Source organism: Eimeria maxima, genomic scaffold (assembly GCF_000499605.1).
Source record: "Eimeria maxima Weybridge genomic scaffold, Emw_scaff577, whole genome shotgun sequence".
Taxonomy (NCBI): Eukaryota; Apicomplexa; class Conoidasida; order Eucoccidiorida; family Eimeriidae; genus Eimeria; species Eimeria maxima.
Window position 1 is genome coordinate 5,001 of NW_013566612.1, and position 15,000 is coordinate 20,000.

The 15,000-nt window shown below is 52.4% G+C and overlaps 4 protein-coding genes across 4 annotated transcripts in view; 2 read left to right on the forward strand and 2 right to left on the reverse strand.

Moving 5' to 3' along the window:
* Positions 1–379, reverse strand: part of EMWEY_00037910 (hypothetical protein) — a gene marked incomplete at both ends in the record, with an annotated part of 584 nt that extends 205 nt beyond the window's left edge. The window contains 2 exons of the mRNA XM_013482282.1: positions 1–17; positions 185–379. The exon at positions 1–17 is cut by the window's left edge and continues 205 nt beyond it. Of these exons, the coding sequence (XP_013337736.1) occupies positions 1–17; positions 185–379 (212 nt within the window). The remainder of the gene's footprint in view (positions 18–184) is intronic.
* A 1,323-nt stretch (positions 380–1,702) lies between these two features.
* On the forward strand, positions 1,703–4,424 carry EMWEY_00037920 (CAM kinase, CDPK family, putative; the record flags this gene model as incomplete). Its single annotated transcript, XM_013482283.1, has 4 exons — positions 1,703–2,627; positions 3,480–3,605; positions 3,973–4,100; positions 4,251–4,424. 4 exons carry the CDS (start codon positions 1,703–1,705, stop codon positions 4,422–4,424), a joined length of 1,353 nt encoding a protein of 450 aa, XP_013337737.1.
* Positions 4,425–4,959: 535 nt separating this feature from the next.
* Positions 4,960–6,208, reverse strand: EMWEY_00037930 (hypothetical protein, conserved; the record flags this gene model as incomplete). Its single annotated transcript, XM_013482284.1, has 2 exons — positions 4,960–5,240; positions 5,671–6,208. The coding sequence occupies 2 exons, from the start codon at positions 6,206–6,208 to the stop codon at positions 4,960–4,962; spliced, it is 819 nt and encodes a 272-aa protein (XP_013337738.1).
* A 3,608-nt stretch (positions 6,209–9,816) lies between these two features.
* EMWEY_00037940 (hypothetical protein, conserved) overlaps positions 9,817–15,000 on the forward strand; it is a gene marked incomplete at both ends in the record, with an annotated part of 6,329 nt that continues 1,145 nt past the window's right edge. Inside the window, 5 exons of the mRNA XM_013482285.1 lie at positions 9,817–9,829; positions 9,961–10,010; positions 10,105–10,698; positions 11,019–14,283; positions 14,654–15,000. The exon at positions 14,654–15,000 is cut by the window's right edge and continues 184 nt beyond it. Coding sequence (XP_013337739.1) covers positions 9,817–9,829; positions 9,961–10,010; positions 10,105–10,698; positions 11,019–14,283; positions 14,654–15,000 — 4,269 coding nt within the window. The remainder of the gene's footprint in view (positions 9,830–9,960; positions 10,011–10,104; positions 10,699–11,018; positions 14,284–14,653) is intronic.

The following is a 15,000-nucleotide window of genomic DNA, read 5'->3' on the forward strand; positions in this document are numbered from 1 at the left end:
TGATGAGGAGGTAATAACTTATTATTAATAGGGTATCCTTGTATAGCAATAGGAGGTATACGTACCTGTCCCTTAGACCATAAGAGTGTCCCTTTTTTTATTCCTTTTTTATATCTTCTTCTTATGCATAAATTATTATAAAATTGATTTAGTATTGATGTTGAATTTATACATCCGCCTAAACGGATTGGGGATACGTACAGTCCTCCTGCTGCTGCTGCTGCTGCTGCTGCTGCTGATGCTGATGCTGATGCTGATGCTGCTGATGCTGATGGTGCTGCTGCTGGTGGTTCTTGTGGTTGTCGTGGTGCTGCTGCTGCTGCTGCTGCTGATGGTCGTGCTGATGGTGAGGTGCAAGGGGATGGCTGGGATGGCACATCTGATGATCGGCAGGGATGTGCTGCAGCTGCTGCTGCTGTTGCTGCTGCTGCTGCTGCTGTAGGTGCTGTTGCTCCTCCTGTTGCTGCTGTTGTTGGGGCTGCAGTTGTGGTGGTAGGTGCAACAGGGCTGTTACGTCTCCCTATAGGTGTGGTGTACACACACCTCACGTTTGTTGCATTCCCTCCTGCTGCTGTTGCTGCTGCTGCTCTAGGGGCAGCAGCTCCATTTGCTCGTCCTGCTGCTGCTGCTGCTGTTGCTGCTGCTGCTGCTGTGAGTCGATGCTGCCGCAGCAGAGGCAAATACCGCATGCAGGCAACTGCTGCACACACCATGGTGTTGGCTTCCGTATTTGCAGCAGCAAGAGCTGCTGCTCTTGCTGGTGCTGCAGTTCCTGCTGCTGCTGCTGCCACTAGTTGTCTGCTGCCCCTTTTATCGCCAATGCTCCTCCAATCTGTGGAGAGTCCCTTGTTATTGTAGCTGCTGCTCGTGCTTTTGTTGCTGCTGCTGCGGCAGCAGCTGCTGCTGCCGCGCAGTCAACGTCTTGCTGTCGGCTGCGGCTTTGGCAGCAGCAACAGCAGTTACAGCAGCAGCAGCAGCAAAAGCAGCAGCAGCAGCAGTAATAGAGTTATAGTTGCCCCTAAGTTCGTCTTCCTAATAAAAAGTTACAGCAGAAGTCAATGACAATATCTGCTGCCAATCCGCAGCAGCTGCAGCAGCAGCTGGAGCCGCAGCTCCTGCTGCTACTGCTGCTGCGGCTGCAGCTGCTGCTCGGTCGTTGCATGCAGCAGCAACAGCAAAATACAGATAATTAGATTTAAAATAATTTATTTATTTAATTTATTAAAGAAATAAAAACCCCACAAACATCTATACGCATGAGGTGTATGCCATCCTCCAAGGGAGGCTAGGAAGGCTAAACCCTAAACCCTAAATCCTAAACCCTAAACCCTAAACCCTAAACCCTAGAAATTGTTCTTCTTCCTTATTTATGATTTCTTACCAGAAATTATTTACCTAATATGCTTTATGGACAGCCTTTACTAGGCATCAGGAAGGAGCAGCAGCAGCAGCAGCAGCAAAAGGAAGAACAGCAGCAGCAGCAGCAGGAGCAGCAAAGCGAAAGCTTGCCGCACTCTCTGCAGCTGCAACCGCAGATGGGGCACTGGCAGCAGCTGCAGAAGCTGTAACAGCAACAGGAGCAGCAGCAGCAGGACGGCCGAGGCCGCAGCAGCAGCAGCAACGTGAGCAGCAGCAAGATAGAAGCAGCAGAGACAGCAGCAGCAGCAGCAGCAGCAGCAGGTGTTAGACCACCATCGGAACAATGAAAGACTCGGATCCTGCAGCTGCTCCTGTAGCAGCAGCACCAGCAGGAACTGCAGCAGCAGCAGGAGCAGCAACAGTAGCAGCAACAAGAGCAGCCACCGACGGCGCAGCACCCCCAGCAGCAGCCCCAGCAGCAGTTCCAGCAGCAGTTCCAGCAGCAGTTCCAGCAGCAGCACCAGCAGCAGCACCAGCAGCAGCACCAGCAGCACCAGCAGCAGCACCAGCAGCAGCAGCAGAAGAAGAATCTGACGGCGAGCAGTGCCGTAAGCGTATAAAGACGGAGCCGGAAGTAGCTGCTGCTGCTGCTGCTGCTGCTGCTGCTGCTTCTTCTTCTTCTTCTTCTTCTGCAGCAGCAGCAGCATCAGCAGCTGCCTCTAACCCTCCTCCTCCTCCTGTTCCTCCCCAGCAGCAGCAACAACAACAACAACAACAGCAACAACAACAACAACAGCAGCAACAGCAACAGCAGCATCAGCAGCAGCAGCAGCAGCAGAAGGAGAAGAAGAAGAAAGAAGAGTACCGTGAAGGTCATCGTACAACAGGAGGAGGTCGTTATTTATTAGTAGATACTTTCTTAGGGGAAGGAACTTATGGTCGTGTAGAGAGGGCATGGGATAAATTGCTGCAGCAGCATGTAGCAATAAAGAAGGTTAATTCATCTGCATGCAGCAGCAGCAGCAGCAGCAGCAACAGCAGCAGCAGCAGCAGCAATAATAATAATAATAAATTATTATTAAGAGAGAATGTTGGACAAGTTGGTCTGCATTTTACAACAATTAGGGAATTAAAAGTTATGCGTGAATTACAGCCAGCCCCCCAGCAGCAGCAGCAAGTGCAGCAGCAGCAGCAGCAAGTGCAGCAAGTGCAGCAAGTGCAGCAGGAGCACTTAATGGGCTTATTAGATGTATTCACAGAGGATGGATGTATATGTCTAGTCATGGAGGAGATGAAGGGAGATATAAGAAGAGCATTAGATAATAAAATAAGATTAACAGAGGCACAAGCTAAATGTGTCTTGCTGCAGTTGCTGCTGGGGCTGCAGCAGCTGCATGCAAGATATTTATTACATAGAGATATTTCTCCTGCAAATATTTTTGTTGCTGATGGTGGTATATTAAAACTTGCAGACTTTGGTCTAGCTAGGGCATTTGCTGCTCCTGCTGCTCCTGCTGCTGCTGCTGCATTAGCACGAGCGCAGCAGCGACAGATCCATAGAAAACAAATGTATTATAAGCAGCAGCAGCAGCAGCAGCAGCAATTATTACAACAAAATATAAATAATAAAGATAAAGAAGGAGAAAAGATAATATTAGATAAATTAAATAAAATAAATAAAGAATTAAATGAATTACGTCAACAACAACAGCAGCAACAGCAGCAACAGCAGCAGAAGCAGCTGCATGCAATTAGCAGCAAAAAAGACCTAATGACGCATAAAGTAGTTACTCTATGGTATAGAGCTCCTGAGCTATTATACGGCGCAGATAGATATACAGATAAAGTTGATGTATGGAGTGTAGGCTGTATACTATTCGAGCTTATTACAGGTAACCTGCTGCTCCTGCTGCTCCTGCTGCTCCTGCTGCTGCTGGTGGTGGTGGTGGTGGTGGGGGTGGTAGAGGGGTGGGGTGCGTGTTGCTTGATTTGCTGCTGTTGCTGTTGTTGCTGCTGCTTCTCTCAGTGGGGTTGTCTTTGTCACTTCCCTGCTTCTTATGCTGCTGTTGCTGCTGTTGCTGCTGTTGCTGCTGTTGCTGCTGTTGCTGCTGCTGCTGCAGGTCGTGCTTTATTCCCTGGATCCAATGACGTTGATCAACTTTGCCGCATTTTCTCTCTCTTGGGTACACCTCAACCTGTGGCGCTGCAGCAGCAGCAGCAGCAGGACAGCAGCAGCAGTGGGTCGGGTACAGCAGCAGCAGCAGCAACAACAACAACAGCAGCAGGAACATTACCTCTATGGCCTAATGTTGATTCCCTTCCTTCTTATTTTGCATTCTCTGCTTCAGCAGCAAAGAACCTGAAGCAGCTGCTGCCATTCAGCAGCAGCAGCAGCATAGATCTGCTGCTGCAGCTGCTGCAGCTAGACCCTAATAAACGTATATCTGCTGCTGCTGCGCTGCAGCACAGGTGGTTCAGGGACAACCCCCCCCCTTGTAAACCCCATGAGCTTCCTTTCGATTTCCTTAAGCCAAAAAACAACGAATACCTGCTGCTGCTGCTGCTGCTGCTGCTGCTGCTTCTGCTGCTGCAACTGGGTGCATGCTGCTGCAGCGGGTAGAATTTGGATTCTGCAGCAACAAATGACCAACGCGTCTGACCAGCAGCAGCAGCAGCAGCAACAGCAGCAAACACAGCAGCAACTGCAGCAAAAACTGCCGCAGCAGAAGACAAGCCCCATTGTGGGTGCAGCAGCAACTCCTTTAGCGTGGCGAAGGAGTTGCTGCTGCAGCAGCAGCTGCTGCTCATTAAGCGCAGCTGCTGGCAGCAAATTGTGCTGCAAGTGCTGCTGCTGCTGCTCCTCGTGCTTGCTGCCTTTATTGTGCATGCAGCAGCAACAGAAGCAGCAGCAGCAACAACAACAATTCGTTTCAACTCCTTTATATGTATACAAGCTTTTCTATCTACGAGCTCCTCTCTATGTGCTGCTGCTGCTGCTGCTGCTGCAGCAGCAGCAGCAGCAGCAAGACGTTTCTCCTCTAACACAGTTGCAGCAGCAGCATTAGCTATTGCCGCTGCAGCAGCACCCGTATCCCCTAACACAGCTACAACTGCAGCAGCAACTACTGCAGCAGCTGCACGTCTCTAGCTACTGCTGCTACAGTATCTCTATCCTCTAACGCAGCAGCAGCAGCAGCTGCTGCTGCTGCTGTCCCTTATTACTGCTAGTATTAATTTGTTGTGCCCCCCCTAACTGCTAAAGGAAGATTGCTGCAGTCCAATAGAGTTAAATAGCAGCAGCAGCTGCTGCTGCAACTGCTGCAGCAAATGCAGTTCAGCAGCAGCAACAGCAGCAGCAGCGACTGCTGCTGTTGCTGCGTTCAGTTGATGCTGCGCTTGCTGCTGCCAACCGCCACAGAAGCAAGCTGCCCCACACCCTTCTTCCTGCTGCTGCACCTTAGCAACAGCTGCTGCTGCTGCTGCTGCTTCTGCAGCGCTTGCTGCTATGGCGGTTGCTGCTGCAGCAAAGGTGCAGAAGTGTGGGGCGACACAACAGGAGGGATAAACAAAATAAGAGGAGCTGCTGCTACACAGCTACTACTACTGCTGCTGCTGCTGCTGCTGTCGCTGCTGCTGCTGCTGCTTCCCTTCTGTGTACAGACGGGGGGAAGAGGCGACAAAGACACTTACGACCGTACTATTAGTTGCAGGCTGTGCTGCAGCTGCTGCTGTTGCTGCTGTTGCTGCTGTTGCTGCCGTTGCTGCTGTTGCTGCAGATGGTGTTAGTTGTGGGGTGTATATGCACGTATACATGTATACGTATTCTTGGTGATCTTCTTCGTTGCCGCTGCTGTCTGTGTGTCTTGCTGCTGCTGCTGCTGCTGCAGTAGCAGCAGCAGCAGCAGCAAAGTGTATATGTACGTATGTGTACTTGTTGTATAGCTTATTCACTGCCGCTGCTGTCTCTCTCTCTTGCTGCTGCTGCAGCAGCAGCAGCAGCAAGCTCTACACCAACAGCAAAGTCCGATGCACCGCATGCACTACATAAGACATAATCACCAAACTTGCTGCCTGCTGTATGTACACGTCCGCACTGTAGACACTGCAGCAGGTGCAGCCTATCTAGTCTTGCTGCTGCTCTTTTTCTTTTTCTGCTGCCGCGGAGTCCTCCTACTCCTCCTCCTGCTGCTGCTGCAGCAGCAGCAGCAGCAGCAGCAGCAGGACGTAACTTCTCAACCTCATCAGCTACACCACGCCAACTACGACCCTTAAATGGTAGTATACGTAGTACACGTCTACCCATAGTCTCACCATCTGCTGCTGCTGCTCCTGCTGCTGCTGCTGCTGCTGCACCAGCTGCTGCTCCTGGTGCAGGAACTGACGGTGTTTGCTGCTGCTGCAGCTTACACTGCAGCAACAGCAAATTACGCAACTCCTCCGCCCCCAACTTAGATGCTAATTGATATAAGGGACGGCAAAATGCTGTGTCTGCTGCTGCTGCTGCAGCAGATGCAGCAGCAACCTGATGGCACAGGGGAAGACCATCCCCTAAGGGGGCCCCCAAAGGGGCCCCCAGGGGGGCCCCTAACGGGGCCCCCAAAGGGGGGCCCTGAGGGGCCCCCGTATACGGATTTACACGAGTTACTGCACGAGGGCGAGAGACACGAAGAGGACCCGGTGCTGCACCTCCAGCAGCTGCTGCTGCAGCTGCTGCTGCAACTGCAGCAGCAGCAGAAGGATGGTGAGGGGTCGATGGGGCCCCCTCGTCAATTTCACTGTCTGCAGGGGCCCCAAGAGGGCCTCGCTGTCTAGACACCCGAGGGGCGAATCTGCCTGCTGGGGGCTGCATGCTGAAGCTGCTGCAGCTGCTGCAGCAGGAGCAGCAACAGCAGCAGCAGCAAGGAACTTGCGCTGTGCTGCTGCTGCTGCTCCACTGCAGCAAAAACCTCTAAACCTAACGCCACACGGGGCCCCCCTTCTATCCCTATGGAGGCCCCTTTCGCCAACTAGGCCTGCTCCTGCTGCTGCTGCTGCTGCTGCAGCTGCTGTTGTTAATGCTGCTGCTGCTAATGCTGCTGCTGCTGCTTCGGGGTGGACAAGGGCGAAGCCAATGGACGATAGGAGCCGTTCTCGCTTGTTAACAGATTAATAAAAATTGCTGAGGGAGCTGCTGCTGCAGCAGCTGCTGCTGCGTTGAATGCTCCTTGTACTGTGGCCGCAGCAGCAGCAGCTGCTGCTGCTGCGGCTGCTGCTGGCCGTAAACCCTTAAGGGCCACTTCGTGCCAACTAGGAAACTTCCTGCAAACGTTGTTTAAAAGGAAACAAAGAAAGGACACCTACAGCAAAGTAGGAATGCAGACTTTGCTGCTGCTGCCGCTGCTGCCGCTGCTGCTGCTGCCGCTGCTGCTCCTCCTGCTGCACCTGGATGTGCCGCAGCAACAGACAAGGCGGCCGGCAGCAAGCACAGCAGCAGAATGTAGGAGGAATTGTCTGTGAGGCATAACAGCACAGCAGCAATGGGGCAGCAGCGGGGGCTCCCACTCACTCTCACGCGCTGCTGCTGCTGCTGCTGTCGTGCTGCACAGGGTGCTGCAGCAGCAGCCAAACTAACATGCAGCAATTGCTGCTTGTAGTCACCTTCCTTCTACAAATATGCAATTTGTTTATATCATAAGCCCCTAATCTTAGAGGCTTCTTTAAGGCATTATGGGTAAAGGGGGAACAGCAGCAGCAGCAGTTGCTGCTGCTACTGCTGAGAGCGTACCGCCGATCCGGAAGCCGCAGCAGCAGCGGCCGCTGCTCCATTGGCTGCAGCAGCAGCCTCTTGGGTGTTGCTGCTGCTGCTATATCATCACACTGGGCTGTCACGCGAGACAGGTTATAGGTAGCAGCAGCAACAGCAGCAGGCAGCAGCAGCTATGGGTGTACACAGTAGGAGGGCTTTCTCTCTTTCTTAGAGAAGCGACTTCTTAAGGGGGAGGCTTGTAGGTGTCTCCTACGTGCCTGTTCTGTCCTCTTGCAGGTCCCTTGCTGGTCCCCGTCCCTCCCAGTAAAAAGGAACAGGTACTACGGTAATATAAGCCCTAGTGTCTCCCTGCTAAGGAAGAGAGGCAGTTGTATAGGGCGTTGTTGCCCCCTATCCCTAAACCCTAATCCTCTTAGCAGAAGAGAGAGGAAGGGTTTAGGGTTTAGGGTTTAGGGTCTGGGGCTCAGGGAGGGTCTACGAGTGCTTGAGCCACCGTCTTAGTGTTATTGTAGTAACGGGGTGTCTTGTAAGACAGTCCTAGTATTATTATATTATTATAATATAATAAGGATAGCAGCAGTGTAAATACAGTGCATGCAGTGCATATAATACCCTTCCTAATAGAAGCAAATGTGCTGCCTTCCTCTAAGCAGCAAGACACCTAGGGGTAGCGGTATAGATTATTGACGGAGAGGAGGGACAGTGCCTCCTCTCCGTCGCCCTTCTCCTGCTACTACTACTACTGCTGCTGCTATCTTAACAGCAAATAAACAAACATGCATAAGCAAACCTACGCGGTGTAGGTATGCTAGGGCAGCGTTCGAGGTGCATGCATGCATGCTTGCATGCATGCACGCTTACATGCATGCGTGCATGCACTGACACTGCACAGAATTGTTGTAAACTCTCTTGCTCCCACAAGCCAGCCCCCACAGTAACAGCTATGCTTGCACTCGCATACCTCAGACCCTCCCTGCTGCATCTGCTGCAATGCCTCCTTAATCAGCAAATGGTCTCCTTTGCTGCTTTGCTATAGAAGCAAGAGAGCAGCAAGAGATGACTGCCTCCCAGCACCCGACAACTGTGACAACAATGATACATCGAACTTGCATGCAGGAGCTAAGACGTAAAACAACAGTGATGGTGGTTGTTGTTGATGTTGTTGTTGTTATCATGGTGATGTATCCCCTGTACTGTTATTATTGCTGCAATTATTATTATATTATATTATAGGGCAGTATCTATGCCTCTGCATTAAAAAGAGAATGTAGATGTTCATGAGGAATTGCTTATAAATAAATAAAAAAAAAAAGAATAAAAATAATCCTTAGAGAAGTCCATTTGTTTGTTCACTATGTTAGGTTACCTATGCAGCCAGGACTAGTCTCCTTCAATTCTCCTTTTCTTTATTAATACTCCTCCCTTCTTGTGGGGAGAACTCAGCTGACCTTCTCTAATTAGAGATATTAAGAATTGGTGGCTCTTGGGGCTGGTAGTATATACTGTAAATAAAAGGGACAAGGGATAGGGAGAGGGCAATGGGCTTAACAGGTGCCGCATGCACCACAGAAAGATAAAAGGGTAATAAAGGAATACAATATAATTATGCAACACTAATGGAACGAAAAGAACAGGTAAGAAGGAGAGGAAAAGGTACAAGGAGACACCATCTTCCTTAGCCGTGCATGCGTTTCGTCTGTTGCACAGGCAGTAAAACGAATCGAGGTTACATCCAATTAAAAAGATAAAGGAATAGGGGACACAAGAAGCATGACTAGGGGTAATACCCTTAAAAGAGCCATGAAGGAGACACAGGAGACACCATTGTTGTCCCGTGAAGTCTGTGGGGCGCAGTGGTGGTGACAGCAGCAGTGACTGCTCTCCCCCCCTCCTCTATGTTTTCTTGGAGTCTCCTTTGTATTGGAGAGACACAAAGGGGAGAGAGATGCTTGCGCTGCTTGACACCCGGTACGAAGCAGTCGTGGTGCCTGCAGCAAATGCAAGGAGGGGAGCAACCTATCTCTCCTCTCCTTGTTGCAGTGCCTCCTTCATCTCCTCTGAAGGGAGAAGGGAATATAACACACTAAAAAGTATACAAAGAAGGAACAACAACTCGATGTATTCTGCCACAAGATAAACCTTTGCATGCATTCGAACAACTTCCACGCATGCGCGGGACCATAGAAGATGCATGTGTTGGTGCTTGATAGAGATAGCGTGCATGCTTGCATGCATGCATGCGGCCACAGGAGAGAGAGTGAACACATGTGGGGCGCTTAAGACGAGACACCATGCATGCATGGATGCACGTGTGTACGCATGCATGCTATACGCCATGCAGGCTTGCATGCTCTAGTCGGCATGCATGCATGCATGCATGCATGCACGCATATGGCCTAAGGAAGAAAAAGTTAATGGTTGTGTGCTGGGGGGAGATAAGAGATTGCATGCGATGCGATGTTTACCAGCCCCAAAAGAGTTAGAAGAAAGGAAATAAAATTAATATCTGTTGCCTCCTTCTTAGGAGCAGCAAAACACCTCTTTTTTTCCCTCAACTCTAATATGCTGCTAATGTGTTAGAGCATACAATTTGATTAAAGGAAGAATGTATTACTTTTGGACCCCCAAACCCTAAACCGTAAACCCTAAACCCTCATAGCGAGTGAGAATCGAGGGGGGCCCCTCGGGGCTGCGATGTTGGGGGGCCCCCAATGGTTCTGTTTGGTGAGGGGTGGTGAAGAGGGAACTAGTAGGTCTTTTTTCCTTATTGAGTGTGTTATATACAGGATTTAGGGTTTATATAGCAGAATTTAGGGTTTAGGGTTTAGGGTTTAGGGTTTGGCCACCGGGCTTAGAACCTCGATACGCGGGGCTGTCCTTCTATGGTGTTAAGGGTTTGCCGATGGTATAAGGAGGTCTAAGGGAGTATAAAACCCTCCCTATACTTGATTTAGTGTTTATATTTTAGGGTTTAGGGTTTAGGGTTTAGGGTTTCGGAGATGCTGCCGAAGAGGCAGCGGCTCCAGGGCGAACGGGCCCAGAGCCCAGGAAGTAGCCGCAGCAGCAGCAACAGCAGCAGCTCTGCTGCTGCAGCAGCAACAGCAGCAGCAGAAGCAGCTGGCCCCTACCCTATAAACCTGAATCTTCCTCCCCTAACCCCTCGACCTTCCCAGCAGCAGCAGCAGCAGGAGGAGAGGTTGCTGCCTGTTGCAGGAGCGCGGCTGCCTGTTCCTCCTCTCCCTTCTGTTCTTTCTGTTCCTGCCTTGCTGCGTGCCCGCCAGGCAGAGGTTGCTGCTCTGCTGCAGCAGCTGCAGGAGCTGCCAAACCGTTATCAGCAGCAACGACAGCAGCAGCAGCAGCAGCAACGCATGCATAAGCAGCAGCAGCAGCAAAAGCAGCAATCTAAGCGTCAAAAGAAAGCACAAAATGCAGCAGGAGCAGCATCTGCTGCTGCATCCTCTGATGGTGCTACTTCCCCCAGAGAAGTCGATACAACCGCAGCAGCAGCAACCCCAGCAGCAGCAGCAGCAGCAGCAGCAGCAGGAGCAGCAGCAAAGACAGGACCGTGCAGACGAGCCTTCCAGAAGCTTCCTGTATATATGAGGAGAAGGTGCATGTCTTATAATCCTTATAGGGTACCAAGAAGAAGAAGAGACCATATCTTAGTAGAAATGGCTAAAACACCACCTAAGGTAAACCCTAAACCCTAAACCCTAAACCCTAAACCCTAAACCCTTAAATATATATTATAGAGATATATACTCTCTCTAAACAAATGGTGTTTATATACAACAAACCCTAAACCCTAACTCTTCTATCCTGTTACTCTACTGTTAGCTAACTTCCTGTATAAGATGACCTAAACCCTAAACCCTAAACCCTAAACCCTAATCTGTATGTTTGCTGCCTACAGCCATCAGCGCGTCGCTCTCGTCGTCAACAGCGTCGTCTATCGGAGCTCTTGAAGCAGCGTACAGCTCCGTTCCCCTTCCCCCCCAACAGCAGCAGCAGCAGCAGTTGCAGCAGCAGCAGCAGCAGCAGCAGCGGGAAACTGCGTTGGCTACAGACGCATGCATATCATGTACGACGCTTCCGCATGCTTCCTCTTTGGGGCTTTAGTCTTCCCTTACGACCATCGCAGCGCATGCAGAGGCAGCTGCAGCGAGCAGCAAGACAGCATGCAACTATACATGATGCTTCTTATTATTCTATTATTGAGCTACAGGGGCCCCTCGTGCTGCTGCTGCTGCTGCTGCGACGCTGCGGTGCTGATGCTGCTGTACTCAGCAACAAAGCTATACGTGCAGGTGCGCAGCAGGGACGCATGTTACTGCTGCAGCAACCGCAGCAACAGCAGCAACAGCAGCAGCAGCAGCAGCAGCAGCAAAAAGCTACACTTATTGCACCTTGTGATTTCTTCTTTAAGGCTGCTGCAGCAGATGAGACAAATCGTACCCTTTGGGTGTCTGTACACCCTGCAGCAGCAGCAGCAGCAAAAGCAGCACTTGCTGCAGCAGCAGAATCCTTGCGGCCACCGGGTTGCTGGTGCTTCTTACGGTCCCTATCCTCACCACCAGCAGCAACAAATACAGCAGCAGCACTAACAGCAACAGCAGCAGCAGCTGCAGCAGCAGACGCAGCAGGTTGTACCTGCGGCCTTGGGGTGTATATACAGCTGGTACCCAATATAGCTAGATTTGAGTTAAGGGGCCCCCGCTCATTAAGGGCCCTTGGGTTAGCATTAAAGGTTGTACGTCCTGCTGCTGCTGCTGCGGCTGCTCCTCCTGCTGCTGCTGCTGAGGGTAATGGTGGTGGTGGTGGTGCTGCTGCTGCTGCTGTCGGTATGGCTGCGGATGATCCCCCAGCGACATCAGCAGCAGCAGCAGAAGCAGCAGCACAGACAGAAGCAGGACAAACAGCAGCAGAAGCAGCGGCAGCAGCACCAGAAGCAGCGGAAGATGCTGTTGGTGCACAAGCATGTTATATGCTATGGAGGGCGCTGCTGCAGCACGAGCTGCAGCAAGGCTGCTGCCCCCCGCTGCCTGGTGGGTGTCTCCTAAGTTTAGAGACACTGTCTCCTTCCTTAATGGGCCCTTTTCCTCCTCGTTGCCGCAGGCTGCTGCGTCGTGCTGTTGCTGCTGCTGCGGTTGCTGCTGCTGCTGGCGGTACTGCTAGTGCAGACTTTGCAAAAGCAGACGCAGCAGGAGCAGCAGCAAGAGCAGCAGCAGATGCAGCAGCAGCACAAAGTATGACACCTAAGGCTGCTGTTGCTGCTGCTGTTGCAGCAGGAAGGGCGCTGCCTCCTCCTGCTGCTTCGCGCCTGTTTTCTCCTGCTGCTGTTGCTGCTGCTGCTGCTGCTGTTCCCTTCAAGGTTGCTACTCGCAGCAGGAAGAGGCCAGAGATACGGGCTTTGCTGCAGCGGCTGCAGCAGCGCAGCGAGCAGCTGCAGCGGGAACGGCAGATGCAGCAGCAGCAGCAGAAGAAGAAGCAAGCGCAGCAGCAGCAGCAACAACACCAACAACCGAAGCAAAAGCAGCAGCAGCTGCAGGTGCTGCAGGTGCTGCAGCAGCAATCCAAACATCAGCAGCACCAGCTGCTTGGTGCAGCAGCAGAAATGGGAGCTGCAGCGGGAAGGAAAGCAGCAGGCACGTCTGGTGCAGCTGCAGCAGCAGCAGCAGCAGCAGCACTTGCTGCTGCTACTGCTGCTGGGTCTGCCAGTGCTGCAGCACTTGAAGATGAGGAAGACTTTGGGTGTCCTCTCCCCGTTGCTGCTGAGGCGGAGGCAACAACCTCTGCAGCAGCAGCAACAGCAGCAGCAGCAGCTGGCACTGCCGGTGCTGCTGCTGTGGGTGTCGTGGAGGCGGCATCAACGGATGCTGCTGCTGCTGCTGGCAATTTGAGTGCTCCTCTGTGTCTTCCTTCTGCTGCAGTAGCTGCAACTGCTGCAGGCGCAGCAGCAGCACCAGCAGCAGCAGCAGCAGCAAAGCGTACCACGGTTCCTGTGTTGCTGATATCTCATGGGGGTTTTGTATCACAAGGAGCTGCAGGCCTTCTAGGTCCCAACATGGACAGCAGCAGCAGCAGAGGCAGCAGCAGCAGCAGCAGCAGCAGCAATGGGTTTGATTTGCTGCTGCCTGCAGGGGCAGGTGCTGCTAGGCTGTTTGTGCTGCTGTGTAGGTTAGGGGTTGTCCCTATAGGGTACAACGACAGGAGGAAGCATCTGTTGGAGGCAAGCAGCAGCAGCAGCAGCAGTAGCAGCAGCAGCAGCAGTAGCAGCGACTTCCCCTTTGGGTTCCCCGATACTGCAGCAGGAACGCATGCAGCACTCTGCTGCGCCTGGCAGCAGGAGCTGCTGCACCTCCGTAGGCCCCCTAGCTGCCGCTGCAGCTACACAGTAATGGCAACAAAGTGTCCCTTCTTGCCTCTATGGAGACAGGTGCAGCACATGCCCCTGCAGCAGCAGCAGCAGCAGAAGCAGCAGCAGCAGCTGCAGCAGCAGGGCAAGCAGAATAAAGAGCAGGAGAGGGAAAGAGAAGACGAGCAGCGGGAGGAGCAGTTGCTGCTGCAGCAAGCTGTCGTTGTTGCAGTGGGAGGAAGCAAGCAGCAGCAGCAGCAGCAGCACCTGCAGCAGCAGCAGCACCGTCGTTTGTATGGCCCTTCTTGCTTCTTACCCCCAAGGTTGCTGCCGCTGCTGCTGCCGCCACCGCAGCCCAATAGACGAGAGATGCAGCAGCAGCAGCAGCGAGCAGCAAACCTGCTGCATGTACCTATGCCGGTGCCACGGGGGGATTTGCTGCAGCTGCTGCCTAAGCTGCTGCTGCCTCCTCCTGCTGTACGCATGCTACCTGTGCAGATGCTGCGGCTCTCCCTATTCCTTCAACAGTTCCGCAAGCAGCAGCAGCAGCAGCAAAAACAGCAGCAGCAGCAGAAGCAGCAGCAGCAGCAACAGCAACACGCGCAGCAGCAGCTACAGGCTTTGCTGCAAGCAGCAAGGAAGGAGAGAAGTATGGGGCCAGCAGATGAATTGCCTCTTGTCTTCCTATGGGGTCTGCAGCAGCTGCTGCTGCCTCTGCAGACAGCGGCGGGCAGCAGCAACAACAGCAGCAGCAGCAATAGCAGCAGCAGCAGCAACAACAACAACAACACGAGTAGCACCGGCATCTGTAGCCGTAAACAGCGTAAGACAGCTGCTGCTGCAGTTGCTGCTGCTGCTGCATACCTGAGCAGACACCAGGCGTTGCTGCCTATACACCTTGTTGCACATAATAAGGGTTTACCCCTTGAGAGATCTCATCTCTTTTCTTTCTCTCTTGCTGATCTTCGTCTCTTCTTTCAAGGTTAATAAACCCTAAACCCTAAACCCTAAACCCTAATAAACCCTAATAAACCCTCTTGGTGTTAGTTCTTACGCGATGGGCGTGAAGGAGCAAACTGCAGCAAACGGGAGTTTATAGGGGAAAGGGACTCCATACATATATCAGGATTAGGGTTTAGGGTTTAGGGTTTGGGGTTTAGGGTTTAGGGTTTAGGGTTTGGTGTGTGTTGCAGCATATCCTGCTACACCGTCAACTAAGGAAGCTTTGCCTTCTATTTCTTCCGCCATACACCTGCGGCCTGCTCTTGTCCCCTTGCTGCAGCGCAGCAGCAGCAGCAACAGCAGCAACAGCAGCAGCAGCAACAACACTGGCGGCAGCCTACACTTGCAGCTGTTGGAGCCTCTGCACGGGAAGGCATGCAGACGCCGCTTGGTGCAGCTGCGGCAGCAGCAGCAGCAACAGCAGCAGCAGCAGCAGGGCAACAGCACAAATAAACAGCAAAGACAGCAGAGGAATAGACCTGTGGGGAAGGAGCGGAGAAGACTGCCGCCAATGCATGCGCATGCAGCAGCAGCTGCT